General features: G+C 34.5%; 3 protein-coding genes across 3 annotated transcripts in view; all 3 read right to left on the bottom strand.

Annotated features, from left to right (window-relative positions):
• Nucleotides 1–6,861: 6,861 nt before the first annotated feature.
• Nucleotides 6,862–9,597, bottom strand: LOC137620570 (uncharacterized). The gene is made up of 2 exons (XM_068350825.1): nucleotides 9,465–9,597; nucleotides 6,862–8,771 (listed from the first exon to the last, which is right to left on the bottom strand). Exons 1-2 carry the CDS (start codon nucleotides 9,493–9,495, stop codon nucleotides 7,135–7,137), a joined length of 1,668 nt encoding a protein of 555 aa, XP_068206926.1. The 5' UTR covers nucleotides 9,496–9,597; the 3' UTR covers nucleotides 6,862–7,134.
• Nucleotides 9,598–12,644: 3,047 nt separating this feature from the next.
• On the bottom strand, nucleotides 12,645–15,464 carry LOC137620571 (uncharacterized PE-PGRS family protein PE_PGRS20-like). The gene is made up of 2 exons (XM_068350826.1): nucleotides 15,332–15,464; nucleotides 12,645–14,516 (listed from the first exon to the last, which is right to left on the bottom strand). The coding sequence occupies exons 1-2, from the start codon at nucleotides 15,360–15,362 to the stop codon at nucleotides 12,892–12,894; spliced, it is 1,656 nt and encodes a 551-aa protein (XP_068206927.1). The 5' UTR covers nucleotides 15,363–15,464; the 3' UTR covers nucleotides 12,645–12,891.
• Nucleotides 15,465–20,124: 4,660 nt separating this feature from the next.
• The window catches only part of LOC137620555 (uncharacterized PE-PGRS family protein PE_PGRS20-like), a 2,728-nt gene continuing 1,926 nt past the window's right edge, over nucleotides 20,125–20,926 (bottom strand). Inside the window, exon 2 of the mRNA XM_068350808.1 lies at nucleotides 20,125–20,926. This exon is cut by the window's right edge and continues 1,107 nt beyond it. Within this exon, the coding sequence (XP_068206909.1) occupies nucleotides 20,385–20,926 (542 nt within the window). The 3' untranslated portion in view covers nucleotides 20,125–20,384.

Genomic DNA, 20,926 nt, shown 5'->3' with positions numbered 1-20,926 from the left:
TATGTATATATATATAATATATATATATATATACACACACACACACACACACATATATATATATATATATATATACATATATATATATATATATATATAGCCTATATTTGTGAATGTGTGGTGAACAGCGGATTGTAAAAATGATCGATGAATTACGTCCATGATACCAGGTTTACTAATTCTCCCTATTTCTCTATTTTCCAAAACTGTATAACCCCACAGACTTTAATGTATTAATATATATGGCTTATTTGAAATATGAAAGAAACACGTTTAAATGTGCAAAAAAAATTTATCATATATATATATATATATATGTGTGTGTGTGTGTGTATATGTGTGTGTATATATATATATATATATATATATATATATATATATATGTGTGTGTGTGTATATATATGTATATATTTATATATATATATATATATATATATATATATACATATATATATATATATATATATATTATATATATATATATATATATATAGCTTATGTTTGTGAATGTGTGGTCAACAGCGCATTGTAAAAATGATCGATAAATTAGGTCCATGATACCTTGTTTACTAATTCTCCATATTTCTGTATTTTCCAAAACTCTATAACCTCACATAACTTTGGATAAACACATGTAAATACAGTACATATTTATATCGGTAAAAGCTCTCATGGTAGAGTTAAGCGTAAACATTGGATTTCACAGTGCCACCGATTCCAATTTCTTTGAGTTTTTTTATTTCCAGCTTTTGTCCAAGGTAAAATTTTGAATTTCGGGTTGGGCAAAACCGTGCCTGGAATGGTTTGCTTTTATTTTTCTCAATAAGAATGTTTTCATGTCTATTCCTGCATGCGAAGAATTTCTTAATTATTTCATAGAAAAATGTTGAAACACTTAGCATTTATTAAATAACTTATGAAGACATTAAAAAAGCTAGAACTACCAAAGGTGGAAACCAAAAGGAATATAAGGTTATCGTTTAATTCAATATTAGATTAATAAACGCTATACATTTCAACAGAGAACTTCTGTGATTGTCCTCCTTAAGCGAACGTATCAGCATCTGTGCTGTTGATCACGCGTGTAATTGAAGTCAAAAGAGGCCATCCAGAGAAGAGAAATGGCCGAAATCGTGACCTAACGCACTGAGCGAAGAAGGTAAAGTTTCGGCTATAATAAAATGCAAAATGCTTGTGAGAAGAAGGTGGGGGGGGGGGGGGATGGTTATGTGGTCTTCTCGGGTATAAAACTACTTTTTCTTCTTACCTTTTATATATCGTTGCTAAGCAATTAGGATTCCCGATTTGAATGTAAATGAAATTCCCACTCATACAATCCCTTTTATTGGGTCCCAGAAGACTCGGTATTCCAGCTTCAGTATTCAAGACAGGCGCTTATGTATAGTTTTATGACGATGTAATGGTTTTAATGGGTATAACATTGAGGTTAATAATACTGTGAAATTAGACATAATCTGCAGCAGCCTTTTATATCTCAAATAACGCTGATAATTTTTTTTTTTCAAATGTTACAAGTTCCTTCAGAAAGCAACTGCACAAATTAGCTTGATATCTACAGAACTTTATCCTGCTTTTATAAAGCAAGATTATCACTAGACATCAGCATTTAAAGGAGTTCCCATTCCTTATGAGGAGAAAGGGATTATTGGGACTGTTGCGTGGTTTCTCCGACAAAAAAGGTAAATCAATCCTTCCGCCTGATTTCATGCTAAGAGTCTCGTTAATTTTCTTGACTGGTTTCGAGTCGGTATTTAGCGGGACCTCCACCTTTCCCTGCCTAAAGATTTGTTGTTTTTCGGTGTATTCTTTGCGCGTTAGCATTAATTCATTGTTTAATTCATCTGATATCCGGTTATATTTAAATGATTAATTCCACTGATCTGATTTATACGTGGCTTAATAAGGTTTGAAGATAAACATGAAATAGTCAAAAGAAAGTAATCCTCCTTAAGACATCACTTTTGTAGACAATCTAAGCTCGTAATTAGGGAAGTTAATTGTAATGAGTAACCTCCTCCTGTTGAGGTTGACCCACCGACCACCGACTAGCAAAAGGAATCATATCAGCGCTGTATCCATGCAGTCGCTGTACTGGACATTCCTGTATAAATTGGTCCTCTGTAGCCCTATACATTCATCGTATGTAGTGAACGTCGCTGTCTTGTTAGCACGAGTCCTTTGAAATTATTGGCTTCGATAGTTAGTTATTCGCTGCAAAATAAACAAAATTATTATGAAAGAGTCTTTAATTTATTATGAGAAACTTTAGAACGACTTCAGTATCTAAAAGTGTACATTAATAGGTTAGGTTACTTTCAGTTATAAAACTTCTTGGAAGAGGGCTGGCGGCCGCCTGGATTGGAAGCTATTTATACAATCTTAATGATACTGAATTATTACGAAATATCACATTTTCCTCGACACTATGCAACTATGTAGCCACTTTTCATTTCAATCTGGAAGAAAAAGGATTTTGTATTGGAGAAATGACGACTTTGTAGATCCTTCATGTAATCGTAAAGCGATCCTTTGTTACGGCCCCAGTGCCTGGCCTCTGGCCTTTAAGTTATAATCCAATCCATTCCTAAATCTTTTGATGTGCTACTGAGGGACACGTCTAATGGATTCACGATCCAGAAATGTCTTGTGGGTCATGAGGAGTGGAAGAAGATTCCATTTAACGGCCTGTAAAATACATTTTTAAGGGATAACATCCTCATAACGAGCTGTAGCCTGAATTATGTTACAGTAATGATTTATTTATATTTATGAATGACCATTTTCATTGTATTCTTTTTTTAAAGAAATATTAAGATGTAAGAATAAATTTATGATTTTTAGATAAACCTTTTCGCGTGCTGCTTAGGTCAATAGTACATAATTTTAACGATTTAATAAAACCGATCTTCTTTGGGATGTTTTGAAGTGTCATCTATTGTTGAATTATTGGCATCTAGCTTTGTTATATTTTGTTTTGTGATTGAAGAATTTTTTTTCTATTTCTGGTTTTCCCTCTATAAATGCATGAAGGGTTATTGCTATTTACTAGTTTTGCATTCGTATCAATAGGCTTGTCTGGTATTCATAGTTGCATATGGGGTTGTAATTTGATATCTACGTGCATTGTTGAAGTCAGATTACCTATAGTCCATTTCTTTTAGCGATGCATATTTGCACCGACTCGCAGCGGTGCCCTTTCAGCTCGGAAAAGTTTCGTGATCGCTGATTGGTTGGACAAGATAATTCTAACCAATCAGCGATCAGGAAACTTTTCCGAGCTAAAAGGGCACCGCCGCGAGTCGGTGCAAATGTGCATCGCTAAAAGAAATGGACTATAGTATTTATTAATAATATTTTTCTGTTAAGGAATAAGTCCAGATCAAAGAATTGCTCTGGACATTTTTATATTAAGTACCCATTAACATTGTGAATAATATTGTAGATTAGCCATATTTCAGAATATGTAAATTTCCTTGCACTATAGGTTAGACCTTCATCAAGTATCACTTGCCAACGTATAGCCTGTCTAACGAAGCCTTCTATTGACAGTATAGACAGTAGAGGATTACCTTTACAAAATCTGATTATGTTATCATTTACTGGCTTTTCCATGATTTGTTTTTATCGATGTTGAGTAAAATTACAATTCAGTCTTGTCATGTTTTATTTGATTTTGTTACATATTTTCGGCTTGTACTAAAATGTGCATCGAATAGTTTGCTTTTATTACATTATTTAAAATGTTTTTGTGTCTGTTCTTGTATGTGATTTTACAAACGAATCTGTACTCATTTATTTGGTAATGGTAAGATTTTTTAGTAATTTCGTAATAAGATGTTGAAACAGCATTTACGAACTAAGTTGCAGGACTTATTAAATGGAAGAGCTTCTCAAGATTGAAACCATAAGGGATAGAGCGTTATTGTTTAATTTATCATTAGATTAAGAGAGGCTATATAGTTTAACAGAGATCTTCTGTGATTGTCCTCTGTTGATGATCACGCGTATAATTGAAGTCGATAGAGGCCATCCCGGGAAGAGAAGTGACCGAGATCGTGACCGAACCTACTGAGCGAAGAAGGTAAAGTTTCAACTATAAAAATGTAACTTGTTTGTGAAAATAATGACGGGGCTTAGTGGAAGTGTTATGCGGTTTTATTTTACAGAAAATGGTACTTTTTCTTCTTATCCTTCTCAACTTGCTGCTTAGCAGTTAGGTATCCTAATTTGAATTTAAATGAAAATAACTCATACAATCGATTTTATTGATCCCAGAAGATTTGCAATTCCAGCTTCATTATGCGAGAGAAGCGCGTATGTATAGTTTTATAATGTTTCTCATGGTTTAATTAGCGTAATATACAGGTTCATAATACTGTCGAAATTAGACATTGTTTTCGGCAATCTTTGATGCCCCATATAGCGCTGATAATTTTGTTTCAAAATGTTAAAAGTTCCTGTTCAGAAAGTATCTGCCCAAATTAGCTTGATCTCTCCAAAACTTAATCTTGCTTACATAAGACAAGATTATCGGTAGAAACCAGCCTTGGAAGGCGTTCCCCTTTCTTATAAGGAGAAAGGGATTATTGGGACTTGTGTAGTATAGAAAAGAAAAAAGGTAAATCGATCCTTCCGTCTGATTTCATGCGAAGAGGGTCAGTAATTTTCATGACTGGTTTCGAGTCAGTATTTAGCTGGACCTCCACCTTTCCCCGTGCCCTAGCTAAAGATGTGCTGTTTGTCGGGGAATTCTTTTCCGTGTTGGAACCAATTCATGGTCTACTTCAGCTGATATTTTTTTTTAAATGATGCCAGTCATCAGATTTAAACGTGGCATAATAAGATTTGAAGAAAAACAAGAAATAGCCAAGAATAAGTAATAGTCATTTAGAGATCACTGTGTCCACAATCTAAGGGGGGCGGGTGTAATTAGTAAAGTTAATTATTATTAGTAATGAAAATTTGAAATTGTGCATTAATATGCATATTTAATATTTATAGGTTTGGCAACTCTGAGCTGTGTTATAAAACTTCTTGAAAGAGTGTGGGTCGCCTTGTTTGGAAGATATTTAAACATTCTTATTGATACTAAAATAATACGAAACATCACATTTTTTGCGACACCAAGCAACAATTTAGCAACCTTTCATTGTAATATGGAAGAAAACGCATTTTGTATGTGAGTAATGACGGCTCTTTAATAGATCTTTCATGTAAGCGTAAAGCTACCCTTGGTTACGGCCCCACTGTCTGCCGTCTGGCCTTCAAGTTATAATCCAACCCATTCCTAAATCTTTTGATGTGCTACTGAGGGACAAGTCTAATGGTTTCACGGTCCAGACATGTCTTGTGGGTCATGAGAATTGGAAGAAGATTCCATTTACAGACATGCAAGACATTCTGTAGACTGAATGCTGTTACAGTAATGAATTATTTATATTTATGAATGATAATTTTCATTATTTTCTTTTTCCATAGAAATATTAAGAGGTGGGTATAACTTTATGATTTTTAGGTAAACCTTTTCACGTGCTCCTTATTTCAATGGTACATAAGTTTTAAGATTTAATAAAACCGATCTTCTGGGGAATGTTTTTAATTGTCATCTGTTGTTGAATTATTGGCATCTAGCATTGTTATATTTTGTTTTGTGATAGCAGGATTTTTTATTTTAATTTTGGGTTTCCCTCTCTAAATACATTAAGGGTTATTGCCATTTACCAGTTTTCCATTAGTATCAATAGGGTTGTCTGATTGATATTCATGGTTGCATACAGGGTCCTCGTTCAAGTTTCTTGCAATTTTCTTTTGTTATTTTGTACGTTACTATTGTGAGATTTTTTTTACGAAATAATATTTTGTTTTCTTGATTGCCATCATTATTTTTAGCTGTTTTTTTTTTCATTTTAGTAAATGTACTCATTTTAATAATGAATGATGGATGCGTTTATTTAAAAAACAAGTTTACCTTGATATTTGTTGAACATATCAATTGGAAGGTCACTTGTATTTTTTGTAAGGCCACAAATTTTACAGTACTTGAGGGCATTGCCGTTCAGTCTTTTTAAGCTCATAAAAGTATGTTTTTGGTAATGGCAACACATAAATATTGCGTGTATTTTCTTATTGGTGCTCTTGCCTGTCCATTACTTTATTGTTAGTAGATGAATAACTAAATAGTTTTTCATTTATATAAAATCTATTGGAATGTATAAGTAGTTTTTCATTTATGTAAAATCTATTTTCACCTACACAGGATGATGTCTTACATATTTGTTAACAACCAAGTTAATTTGTGTATAAGTAACCCAAGAACTTAACCCTTGATTGAAGTTCATAGCATATTGTTTTTACTTTATGAATTTTCTTAAGATTCTTTTAAATAAATCATAGAAGAAAATGTGGACCTTCTTGTCGTCATGAGTAAGGTTGTAAAGTCCAGAGGTCAAAGGAACGGATCAAGTTTTTTATTTTGTAAAATGAGGCTTATCGAAGCTCATAGTTTTGATTGTAATTTGGTATCTACTGTCATAGTTAAAGTCAAATTACTTCATATTTATTAATGATATTTTCCTGTTAAGGAAAAAGTCCAGATTAAAGAATTGCTCTTTAAATTTTAATATTGGGTACCCATGAACATTGTATATAGTATTGCAGATTAGCCTTTTTTATATATGTAAATTTCTTTGAATTATAGATTAAGCCTTCATCAAGTATCACTTGCCTACAAAACACTATAGAAAGTAGTGTTTTACCGAGGATTTCTTTTATAAAATCTGAATGTTATCATTTATTGGTTTTCCCCATGATTTGGTTTTTTCGATGTTGAAAAAAGAATCATTTCAGTCTTGCCATGTTTTATTTGATTTTGTTACATATTTAAATAATTATTTAGAAAAATAGAATTACTATGTCGTCAGTATAAAAATATACATGATTTCTCGGAATAAATCTATTCTAAAAAGTGCAAAAGATAAGTTAAAGAACTTTGTAGGACAGAAGATGAATGGTAAGCTCATTATTTGAAGAAATGTGAAGATCGACGAAGTTTGTGCGTAGATGAGGCCAGGTCTGAGTGATGGGTGTCTTCGAAGGGAATCCGTTTCTTATTGCTTAGAAGAGAGGAACACCATAGGATTGGGATAAGGATCTCAAGCCATTGCCGTTACCATTGGCCCCGTTGCCATTGGTGTATCCATTCCTTCCATTTCCATTACCGTTTCCATTACCATTAACGCCGTTACCATTGGCCCCGTTGCCATTGGTGTATCCATTCCTTCCATTTCCATTACCGTTTCCATTACCATTGACGCCGTTACCATTACCATTGGTGTATCCATTTCCATTGCCATTGATGCCATTACCATTTCCATTACCATTGATGCCGTTACCATTACCATTGGTGTATCCGTTTCTTCCACTTCCATTTCCATTGGTATATCCATTGCCATTGGTGAATCCATTATTTCCATTGCCATTTGCATTGCCATTAGTTATTCCATTTCTTCCATTACCATTGCCATTGGTAAAACCATTGCCATTGGTAAAACCATTGCCATTTCCATTTCCATTGGTGTATCCTCTCTTTCCATTGCCATTACCATTTCCATTTATGCCATTTCCCTTTCCATTACCATTTGTGAAGCCATTACCATTACCGTTGGTGTATTCAGTCCTCCCATTGCCGTTACCGTTGCTGATTCCATTGATGCCATTTCCATTTCCATTGGTGTATCCATTGCGTCCATTGCCATTTCCATTGGAGAGTCCATTTCTTCCATTACCATTTCCGTTACCATTAGTGTATCCATTTCTTCCACTGCCGTTGCCGTTGGTATAACCATTTCTTCCATTACCATTTCCATTCAATCCATTGCCGTTTCCATTTCCATTACTGTATCCGGACCTTCCATTGCCGTTACCATTACCATTGCCGTTGCCATTACCATTGCCGTTGCCATTAATAATGCCATAAGCATATCCAACAGTTGGTTCAACTCCAATGAATTCGTTGACAAAGTAGAAATCTTGAGCGTCAGAGCAGTCGAAGTTGAACCACCAGTCACAGACCAAGTACTGCTGATTGAGGATGGTTCCGTTGGGGCAGAGGAAGGAGTCCTGCTGGCGGCGTCCATTAGGGCGGTCTTGGCAGATGTGGAAGACCTGGCAGCCAGCTTCAGGAGCTGTATCGGCGTAGTATCCAGGCACACTTTGGGCATCACAGGAGAATCCTGTATCAGGGACATCGGCCAAGACAGGATAGTCTTCTCCAGGGACACCCCCACCAGGAATGTTTTCAGCCAAGGCAGCGATCTCTGGATCGACTCCATACCCACCATTGGGAACTCCATAGGACCTGCTTGGAGGTGCACCATAGCCATTGCCCAGGGCTCCATTGCCGTTTCCAAAGCCATTGCTCAGGGCTCCATTGCCGTTTCCAAAGCCATTGCTCTGGGCTCCATTGCCGTTTCCAAAGCCATTGCTCTGGGCTCCATTGCCGTTTCCAAAGCCATTGCTCAGGGCTCCATTGCCGTTTCCAAAGCCATTGCTCAGGGCTCCATTGCCGTTTCCAAAGCCATTGCTCTGGGCTCCATTGCCGTTTCCAAAGCCATTGCTCAGGGCTCCATTGCCGTTTCCAAAGCCATTGCTCTGGGCTCCATTGCCGTTTCCAAAGCCATTGGAGAGACCACCGTTGGGAGCTCCATACGCACTCGATGGGAAACTTTGGGATGTCACAGCACCCAGAAGAGCTGTGAAGAAGAAAATTGGGCGTGGTTAAGAAAGCATGATTCTGATAGTGAATTTCAATTACCCACGTAATACGCAGTTTAATGAATTTGTTACTGTGTCTTTAATGAGAGTGAAATTGTTTTATTTAATTCATCGTGGAAGATAAATAAAATTGAACTGTTCAAATTACATGAATGTAAGATCCCCTCTCTAAGAGCTTTTATGTTGCCTGGGAGGTAAGCATTGCAGTTATCTTTGTCCTTAATAAAAATTATTGCGACTTTTCAATTTCTCTGTTTGGAAATATAGAATTCACAGTTTTTTGTTTTTGTATATTTGACCAAAACGCATTGTTCTGATAAGTGTCAATTTAAGATACTTGAGGCTTCCAATCACCCGGAGGCAGTCGGTGATTTCAGTGGACTGCGTAGAGGGTGTTTTCAACAACCTTACGTCCGCAGGTTGCACCTACTTCATGACTTTCTTTGTCTTCACCTCCTGTCCCGTTTTCCTCTCTCAGTTTTGCTACTAAAAATCTGAACTTGAACTTCTTAACCAAGTTGTTGGGATCATGTAACCCAAATAATACAAAATAATACAATTCGAAATTGCCACTGTGGCAGAGTGAATATATACAAGTCAAAGTAGAATTAATTAAAAATACAGATTTTAAACGACCGGCTACTGTAAAAAATGATCAAGTATCAACTTACCTAATAATACGAAAGCCTTCATAGCTTTCATAATAGAAATCAGAATTTTATGATAAGAGGAAAGAAAACGTCTGAAAGGAGGTATGATTATGACAGACACAGAAGGCAAGACAGAGAAAGAGAAGATTCGGATGTCGGGAGAGGAATGATGCTGCGTCCAGTTGAGATGCGAATTTATACTGGCAAAGGAGGAGAAGATTTCCCCCTTTTCCTCCCACTGTCTGCTTTCATGGCCCCATTTTGCGCCTGTTACGATGCCCTAATTATTGAGTGCGTGACGGAAGTGCTTTTAGCTGATAAATCAAGTAGTGGATCACTGAATTTGAAATCACAAGTAACACATTTATAGTAAATGCATGCGTGCATATATATATAAGTATTTGTTTTATAACAAAAAATATTAAAAAATGGGGAAAAGTATAAAAAAGGCACAACCTAGTCGATGTTTAAAAACATGTGGCTGCCTTAGGTCCTTTACACACACACACACACACACACACACACACACACACACACACACACACACACACACACATATATATATATATATATATATATATATATATATATATATATATATATATATATATATGTATGTATGTATATATACATATATGCATACGCATACATATACATATATATACGCAAACACATTACTATCATTGGATCCGTCGCTTTCATCGGGTCACTTCACAATACTTAAGAGTAAAGAAAGAATAAACGCAGTGCTATTTTTCATAATTGTTAAGTTTACCTCGAGTTTATGCATTTGGCTTGGAAAATACTTAATATTCTTAATCTTAGGTGGAATTATGAAATATTTTTTATATTGGAAAATTATTTTTCCTGCACACTTGATTTTTTGTCATTAATGGCTCTCCTTCTCGAAATGATGCAGAAAACTAGAGTGTGGAGGCATTTGTATTCCAAAACGGAGTTGCAATTAAATTATTTCAAAATCCCCAATAAACATATTCTAAGACCGATGCTAGGGTGTAGAAACAAAGTAAAAATTACAAAGTATGACAGGAAAGTGTTAAAAATTATTCCAAACAGTTTTTCGAAATTAATGTATATACACCTTCCATGCATTTTATGTACACCTTCCTTGATAGCTATGTATAGATTAAATTCACGAAAGCTCTAGGCAAGCATTCATTCGGATCTCGTTTATTCTGGTAATTGTAGTTGAATCTCTTAAGGCGATTTTAATTATGTCAAATTTGTTGATACTGTTTAGTTTTCTGGTAAGATTTCAATGTTATTTGGTCAGTGGTGAGGTTAGGTTGGGTTGTGGTCACGGAAAATGTTTTTAGGAGGACAGCGTTGGGTTCTATTGAATAAAGGTTGAAGAAATGCTCTTGGATGTTGTGAAGCTGTCGGAGAAAATTGTCTGGTTGATTATTTTGTTAAATTCTGGGGGTATACAGGATGATCGGGCTTGTTGTATTTCAAAGAAATTTGGGGAATGATTAAGGTTCTTACTGCTTATTTGAAAGTAATTTATGTCGTAATTCTTTGTGGATTTTCGTTGAATTTATTTTTCAACAAAATATTCCTAAATTTTGCAAGACAATTTTTCCATCAGTGGATATGTTTTGAGTAACCTGATGATTGATGAACTCACTTAGTCTATAAATGTTGATGGTAAAATGCCAGTTTGTATTATTTATTACTGCTATTATTCTTTACTCTGCCGTTTACGTAATGTATTTGTTGGGGTTTGTCTGAGACTGGCAAATGGCAAAAACCATGTAAAGTTTTTTAATGCCTTAGAATAAGTTGTAAGTTGCTGTTTAGATGCTCTGTTCATACTTTCATAAACCAAGTATATTTTGAAATGATAATAACGATGCCGTCATTTGATTGCTTTAAAAGGTGAGATATAATTTTCTATCTATATTCTTGTATACAAGCATGGTCATTCACCTACCCTCATACATTTTTACGCTTATATTATTATTATTATTATTATTATTATTATTATTATTATTATTATTATTATTATTATTATTATTATTATTATTATTATTATTATTATTATTATTATTATTCCAAATCAGCTTTAACACTAATTGAAAAAGCAGTTCAATGCAGAATGGAAGTAACGAAAAAACTGTAGATGAGGAATAAAATATATTAATATCATAAACAATATTAGATAGATAGGTCATATATACGTAAACTATGAAATGAGATTTTGGCATATTTAGGATATTTAGGAACTATGATCTCTAATGCAAGGTCTTTAGAATTTGAGTTTAATGAAAGATTAAAAAAAGAAAATTAGACAATGGCTACGTTATGTAAAATTTGGAAATGAAATCGCCTGAAATTACATATAAAAATCAGACTATATATCACTTCAGTGAGGTGGGTGTTACTGTATGGACATGAGTCGTGGTATGACTATAAAACAATATGGAATAGGTTTTGTAGCTTCGAGAACGAAGTCCTGAGAAGAATATTGGGAGTTGAGGCACCGACCAGCGAAAAGGATCATGCAAACGCTGTATCCATTCAGCCTCTGTAGTCAACATAGCTGTATCCATTTATCCTCTGTAGTCGACATTTCTGTATCGGTTCATTCTTTGTAGTCGATATTTTTTTATCCATTCATTCTCTGCAGTTTGAATTTTATATAGGTCTTAGAAGCAAATTTTACCATCTTGTCTTCATAGGTAAGCTCGTGAAGTCCAGAGATTATTTGAACGGGGTAATTTATTTATTTATTTTTTTTTTTTTTTTTATTTAAATTGCGGCTTGTCGGAGCTCATAATTTTGACATGTGTCGTATCAATATTCATTGTTAAATTCGGATTACTTGGCATTTATTACGAATATTTTTTTCTGGTTTGGAAAAATTCCAGGTGAAAGAATTTCTCTGGATATCTTGAGTATCTATAAGCATTTTGTATTATTGTAGTGAAGCTTGTTTTATATGTAAATATTTTTTTATTATACATTCACCCTTCATTAGGTACCACTTGCTGCGGTAAATCTAACGAAACCTTCTATTGACAGTATACATGTAGAGTTTTGCTGAAGATTTCGTTTGCAAAATATAATTGATATCGTTACCGTATATATGTACTATTTATCTCTAGGTTTATCAATGTTGAAAAAAAAATCCAGTTCAGTGTTGCCATATATTTTATTTGATTTTGTTACATATGTACAAAATTATTTCGAAAAATAGAATTACTATGTCGTAAGTATAAAAATATACATGATTTTTCGGAATAAATCTATTCTACGAAGGTTCAAAAGCTTTTTTTAAAGATAAGCGAAAGAAATAGATAGTGCAGGAAAGAAGATAAATGGAAAGTTCATTATTTGAAGAAATGTGAAAATCGACGAAGGTTTTGCTTAGACGAGGCCAGGTCTGAGTGATGGGTGTCTTCGAAGGGAATCCTTTTCTCATTGCTTAGAAGAGAGGGACACCATAGGATTGGGATAAGGATCTCAAGCCATTTCCGTTACCATTGGCCCCGTTACCATTGGTGTATCCATTGCTTCCATTTCCATTACCGTTGATGCCGTTTTCATTACCATTGCTGCCATTGCCATTGGTGTATCCATTCCTTCCGTTTCCATTACCGTTGAGGCCGTTTTCATTACCATTGCTGCCATTACCATTGGTGTATCCATTCCTTCTGTTTCCATTACCGTTGAGGCCGTTTCCATTACCATTGCTGCCATTACCATTGGTGTATCCATTCCTTCCATTTCCATTACTGTTTCCATTACCGTTGATGCCGTTTCCATTACCATTGCTGCCATTACCATTGGTGTATCCATTCCTTCCATTTCCATTACCGTTGATGCCGTTACCATTACCATTGCTGCCATTACCATTGGTGTATCCATTCCTTCCATTTCCATTACCATTGATGCCGTTACCATTACCATTGGTGTATCCATTTCCATTGCCATTGATGCCATTACCATTTACATTACCAATGATGCCGTTACCATTACCATTGGTGTATCCATTTCCATTACCATTGATGCCATTGCCATTTCCATTGGTATATCCATTGCCATTGGTGAATCCATTTCTTCCATTACCATTGCCATTGGTGTTACCATTGCCATTTCCATTTCCATTGGTGTATCCTCTCTTTCCATTGCCATTACCATTTCCATTAGTGAAACCATTTATGCCATTTCCGTTTCCATTACCATTTGTGAAGCCGTTGCCATTACCGTTGGTGTATTCAGTCCTCCCATTGCCGTTCCCGTTGCTGATTCCATTGATGCCATTTCCATTTCCATTGGTGTATCCATTGCGTCCATTGCCATTTCCATTGGAGAGTCCATTTCTTCCATTACCATTTCCGTTACCATTAGTGTTTCCATTTCTTCCACTGCCGTTGCCGTTGGTATAACCATTTCTTCCATTACCATTTCCATTCAATCCATTGCCGTTTCCATTACCATTGCTGTATCCAGACCTTCCATTGCCGTTACCATTACCATTTCCGTTGCCATTAATAATGCCATAAGCATATCCAACAGTTGGTTCGACTCCTATGAATTCGTTGACGAAGTAGAAATCTTGAGCGTCAGAGCAGTCGAAGTTGAACCACCAGTCACAGACCAAGTACTGCTGATTGAGGATGGTTCCGTTGGGGCAGAGGAAGGAGTCCTGCTGGCGGCGTCCATTAGGGCGGTCTTGGCAGATGTGGAAGACCTGGCAGCCAGCTTCAGGAGCTGTATCGGCGTAGTACCCAGGCACACTTTGGGCATCACAGGAGAATCCTGTATCAGGGACGTCGGCCAAGACTGGATAGTCCTCTCCAGGGACACCCCCACCTGGAATGTTTTCAGCCAAGGCAGCGATCTCGGGATCGACTCCATACCCACCATTAGGAACTCCATAGGACCTGCTTGGAGGTGCACCATAGCCATTGCTCAGGGCTCCATTGCCGTTTCCAAAGCCATTGCTCAGGGCTCCATTGCCGTTTCCAAGGCCATTGGAGAAACCACCGTAGGGAGCTCCATACGCACTCGATGGAAAACTTTGGGATGTCACAGCACCCAGGAGAGCTGTGAAGAAGAAAATTGGGCGTGGTTAAGAAAGCTTGATTCTGATGGTGAATTTGAATTACCGACGTAATACGCAGTTTAATGAATTTATTACTATGTCTTTTACTGGGTGTGAAATTGTTTTATTTAATTCATCGTGGAAGATAAATAAGATAGAACTGTTCAAATTACATGAATGTAAGATCTCTTCTGTAAGAGCCTTTATGTTGGCTGGGCGGTAAGCATTGCATTCATCTTTGTACTTAATAAAACTTTTTGCGACTTTTCAGTTTCTCATATTTTGAACTGTTTGGAAATATAGGATTCACAGTGATTGTTATTATATATGGTTATGTAGAGTGCATGCTTTGCGCATATATCTGTATAGTTTTTTGTATATTTTAATAAAACACATTGTTCTGATAAGTGTCAATTTAAGATACTTATGGCTTCCAATCACCGGGGGGCTGTTGGTGATTTCAATCGACTGCGTAGAGGGTGTTTTCAACAACCTTACGTCCGCAGGTTTCACCCACTGTATGACTTTCTTTGACTTTACCTCCTTTTCCATTTTCCTCTTTCAGTTTTGCTGCTCAAAATCCTAACTTGAAATCCTCACCCAATTCTTTTGATTTTTCTGCAGTTGCACTTCTGCACTGATTCCCCTTCCGCCCTCAGCGCAGGATCATTTAACCCAAACAACCCAAAATGATAAAATTCGAAATAGCCACAGTGGTTGAGTGATTACAGTATATACAAGTTAAAGTAAAATTTAATGAAAATATAGATTTTAAACTTGACTGACTCCTGACAAAAATGATCAAGTATCAACTTACCTAATAATACGAAAGCCTTCATAGCTTTCATAATAGAAGTCAGAATTTTGTAATAAGAGGAAAGAAAACGTCTGAAAGGAGGTATGAGTATGACAGACACAGAAGGCAAGACAGAGAATGAGAAGATGCTGTTGTCGGGAGAGGAATGATGCTTCGTCCAGTTGGGAAGCGAATTTATACTGGCAAAGGAGGAGAAGATTTCCCCCTTTTCCTCCCACTGTCTGCTTTCATGGCCCCATTTTGCGCCTGTTACGATGCCCTAATTATTGAGTGCGTGACGGAAGTGCTTTCAGCTGATAAATCAAGTAGTGAATCACTGAATTTTAAATTATAGGTAACATATTTATAGTAAATGCTTGCGTGCATATATGTATAAGTATTTGTTTGTGGTATATATATATATATATATATATATATATATATATATATATATATATATATATATATATATATATATATATATATATATATATATATATATATATATATATATATATATATATATATATATATATATATATATATATATATGCGTGAAAATCACAGGGAAACGTGATGCTCAGATGCAGAAGAACCACAGGGAAAATGAAAATACGGAATATATACTGAGGAAGTATCACGAAACTAGTCAGGACTTAAGTGTATATTCCGTATTTTCATTTTCCCTGTGGTTCTTCTGCATATATATATATATATATATATATATATATATATATATATATATATAGATATATATATATATATATATATATATATATGTATATATATATAAAATGCACATATACTCACACACTTATATATTATAAGAGTGTGATACATATATATATATATATATATATATATATATATATATATATATATATATATATATATATATATGAACAGTATGCGTATTTGTTTGTGGAATGTAATATAATGTATTTATATATATATATATATATATATATATATATATATATATATATATATATATATATATATATATATATAGTAGGTAGTAGGTTGGCCAAGGCGCCAGCCACCTGTTGTGGTACTACCGCGAGAGAGTTATGGCGTCCTTTGACTAATCAGACAATATTACATTGTATCGTTCCCTCTGGTTACGGCTCATTTTTCCTGTTTGCCTACACATGCACCGAATAGTTTGGCCTATTCTTTCCACATTCTCCTCTGTCCTCATACACCTGAGAACATTGAGATTACCGAACAATTCCTCTTCACTCAAGGGGTTAACTAATGCAATGTAATTGTTTAGTGGCTACTTTCCTCTTGGTTAGGGTAGAAGAGACTCTTTAGCTGTGGCAAGCGGCTTTTCTAGGAGAAGGACACTCCAAAATTAAACCATTGTTCTCTGGTCTTGTATAGTGCCATAGCCTCTGTGCTAATGGTTTTCCACTGTCTTGAGGTAGAGTTCTCTTGCTTGAAGGTACAATCGAGCACACTATTCTATCTCATTTCTCTTCCTTTTCTTTTTTTAAAGTTTTTATAGTTTATATGTAATAGATTTAGTTTAATGTTATTATTCTTAAACTTATCTTGTAGTATATTTCCTTCTTTCCTTTTCTCACTGAGCTATTACCCCTGTTGGAGCCCTTGGGCTTGTAGCATCCTGTTTAATGATACAATTTTTTGCTTAAAATGCTTTGGTAACAAAAAAAAAAAAAATATTAAAACACGGTTAAAAGTTAAAAAAAAAATACAAAACCTTGTCGGTGTATAAAAACATGTGGCTAACTGAGGCTCTTTACAGTTATGATAATAAAAACACGTGATCAAATTACATTGGCAAAAACAAATATATATATATATATATATATATATATATATATATATATATGTGTGTGTGTGTGTGTGTGTGTGTGTGTGTGTGTGTGTGTTTATGTGTGTGTGTATTTTTTCTCATTCTATTTTGACCACAAGTGTTATTACTATCATAATTGTAAAGGACTGCAGTTAGCCACATGTTTTTATATATTGACTAGGTTTTGTATTTTTTTCTTCTTTTAACCGTGTTGTAATATTGTTTTCTTACAAAAGCGTAGAAAACAAAAAATTGTATCATTCATTTCTAATGTAAACATAATTTCGTGTATTATATAGCCCTGATGATGGGCATGCATTCCATTAATGTTGGTCTTTAGAATAAATATGTAAGATGGTCCAAAGTGTTCTTGCTGTCATCTTCATCCTTAAACTTAAGCTTGCCAGAAGCGAATATCTTAACAGTTATATATATATATATATATATATATATATATATATATATATATATATATATATATATATATATATATATATATATATATATATACACGCCCTCACACACACACATTACTATCATTGGATCCGTTGTTTTCATCGGGTCACTTCATAATGCTTTGAGTAAAGGAAAAATAAACCCAGTGCTATTTTTCCTAATTTTTAAGTTTACCTCGAGTTTATGCATTTGGCTTGGAAAATACTTAATATTCTTAATCTTAGGTGGAATTATGAAACGTTTTCTGTATTGGAAAATTATTTTTCCTGCACGCTTGATTTGAGTCGTTAATGGCCACCCTTCTCGAAATGATGCAGAAAACTAGGGTGTGGAGGCATTTGTATTCCAAAACTGAGTTGCAATTAAATTATTTCAAAATCCCCAATAAACATATACTAAGACCGATGCTAGGGTGTAGAAAAAAAGTAAAAATTACAAAGTTTGACAGGAAAGTGTTTAAAATTATTCCAAAAAGTTTTTCGAAATTATTGTATTTACACCTTCCATGCATTTATGTACATCTTCCTTGATAGCTGTGTATAGATTAAATTCACGAAAGCTTTTGGGCAAGCATTCATTCGGATCTTGTTTATTCTGGTAATTGTAGTTGAATCTCATAAGGCGATTTGAATTATGTAAAAATTTTTTATACTGTTTAGTTTTCTGATAAGTTTTCAATGTTATTTGGTCAGTGGTGAGGTTAGGTTGGGTTGTGGTCAGGGAAAAAGTTTTTAGGAGGACAGAGTGTTGGGTTCTATTGAATAAAGGTTGAAGAAATGCCCATGGATGTTGTGAAGCATCCGGAGAAAATTGTCTGGTTCATTATTTTGTTATATTTTGGGGGGTATACAGGATGATCGGGCTTGTTGTATTTCAAAGAAATTTGAGGCATGATTATGGTACTTACTGCTATTTGAAGGTAATTTATAACGTAATTCTTTGTGGGTTTTTGTAGAATTTATTTTTCATCAAAATATTGTTAATGTTCCTAAATTTTTTCTATTAGTCGATATGTTTTGAGTAACCTGATGATTGATGAACTCACTTAGTCTATAAATGTTGATGTTAAAATGACATTTTTTATTATTCATTACTGCTATTATTATTTACTCTGCCGTTTACGTAATGTATTTGTTGAGGTTTGAGACTGGCAAATGGCAAAAACCGTGTAAAGTTTTTTAATGTCTTAGATTAAGTTGTAAGTTGCTGTATAGATGCTCTGCTCATACTTTCATAAACCAAGTATATTTTGAAATGATAATAACGATGCCGTCATTTGATTGCTTTAAGAGGTGAGATATAATTTTCTATCTATATTCATGTATACAATCATGGTCATCCACCTACCCTTATACATTCTTATGCTTATATTATTATTATTATTATTATTATTATTATTATTATTATTATTATTATTATTATTATTATTATTATTGAAAATTAGCTTTAACACTAAGTGAAAAAGTAGTTGAATGCAGAATGGAAGTAACGAAAAAACTATAAATGAAGAATAAAATATATTAATATCATAAACAATATTAGATAGATAGGTCATGTATACTGTAAACTATGAAATGAGATTTTGGCATATTTAGGATATTTAGGAACTATGATCTCTAATGCAAGGTCTTTAGAATTGGAGTTTAATGAAAGATTGAAAAAAGAAAATTAGACAATGGCTACGTTATGTAAAATTTGGAAATCAAATCGCCTGAAATTACATATAAAAATCAGACTATATATCAGTTCAGTGAGATCGGTGTTACTGTATGGACATGAGTCGTGGTATGACTATGAAACAATACCCAACAGGTTTTGTAGCTTTGAGAATGAAGTCCCGAGAAGAATATTGGGAGTTGAGGCACCGACCAGCAAAAAGGATCATGCAAACGCTGTATACTTTCAGCCTCTGTAGTCAACATAGCTGTATCCATTCATCCTCTGTAGTCGACATTTCTGTATCGATTCATTCTTTGTAGTCGAAATTTTTTTATCCATTCATTCTCTGTAGTTTAAATTTTATATAGGTCTTAGAAGCAAATTTTACCATCTTGTCCTTAAAGGTAAGCTCGTAAAGTCCAGAGATTATTTGAACGGGGAAATTTATTTATTAATTTTTTTTTTAAATTGCGTCTTGTCGGAGCTCATAATTTTGACATGTTTCGTATCAACATTCATTGTTAAATTCGGATTACTTGGCATTTATTACGAATATTTTTTTCTGGTTAGGAAAAATTCCAGGTGAAAGAATTTCTCTGGATATCTTGAGTATCTATAAGCATTTTGTATTATTGTAGTGAAGCTTGTTTTATGTGTAAAACATTTTGAATTATACATTCACCCTTCATCAGGTACCACTTGCCTCGGTAAATCAACGAAATCTTCTATTGACAGTATACATGTAGAGTTTTGCTGAAGATTTCGTTTGCAAAATATAATTGTTATCGTTACCGTATATATGTACTATTTACCTCTAGGTTTATCAATGTTGAAAAAAAAACTAGTTGAGTGTTGCCATATGTTTTATTTGATTTTGTTACATATGTACAAAATTATTTCGAAAAATAGAATTACTAGGTCGTAAGTATAAAAATATACATGATTTCTCGGAGTAAATCTATTCTACAAAGGTGGAAAAGCTTTTATTAGAGATAAGTGAAAGAAATAGATAGTGCAGGAAAAAAGATGAATGGAAAGTTCATTATTTGAAGAAATGTGAGGATCGAGGAAGGTTGTGCTTAGACGAGGCCAGGTCTGAGTGATGGATGTCTTCGAAGGGAATCCTTTTCTCATTGCTTACAAGAGAGGGACACCATAGGATTGGGATAAGGATCTTGAGCCATTTCCGTTACCGTTGGCTCCGTTACCATTGGTGTATCCATTCCTTCCATTTCCATTACCGTTGATGCCGTTACCATTACCATTGCTGCCATTACCATTGGTGTATCCATTCCTTCCATTTCCATTACCGTTGATGCCGTTACCATTACCATTGCTGCCATTACCATTGGTGTATCCATTCCTTCCATTTCCATTACCGTTGATGCCGTTACCATTACCATTGCTGCCATTACCATTGGTGTATCCATTCCTTCCATTTCCATTACCATTTCCATTACCGTTGATGCCGTTACCATTACCATTTCCATTACCGTTGATGCCGTTACCATTACCATTGCTGCCATTACCATTGGTGTATCCATTCCTTCCATTTCCATTACCGTTTCCATTACCGTTGATGCCATTACCATTACCATTGCTGCCATTACCATTGGTGTATCCATTTCCATTGCCATTGATACCATTACCATTTCCATTACCAATGATGCCGTTACCAT

This window comes from Palaemon carinicauda, chromosome 27, assembly GCF_036898095.1.
Source record: "Palaemon carinicauda isolate YSFRI2023 chromosome 27, ASM3689809v2, whole genome shotgun sequence".
Taxonomy (NCBI): Eukaryota; Metazoa; Arthropoda; class Malacostraca; order Decapoda; family Palaemonidae; genus Palaemon; species Palaemon carinicauda.
This window is presented reverse-complemented; position numbering and strand designations above follow the sequence as displayed.

Bases quoted from the DNA above. Each gene is read 5' to 3' on its own strand.
- LOC137620570 (XM_068350825.1), bottom strand. From the start codon at position 9,495: ATGAAAGCTATGAAGGCTTTCGTATTATTAG. The intron at 8,772-9,464 runs GTAAGTTGATAC...TCTTCTTCACAG, and splicing joins GAAGGCTTTCGTATTATTAG to CTCTTCTGGGTGCTGTGACA.
- LOC137620571 (XM_068350826.1), bottom strand. From the start codon at position 15,362: ATGAAAGCTATGAAGGCTTTCGTATTATTAG. The intron at 14,517-15,331 runs GTAAGTTGATAC...TCTTCTTCACAG, and splicing joins GAAGGCTTTCGTATTATTAG to CTCTCCTGGGTGCTGTGACA.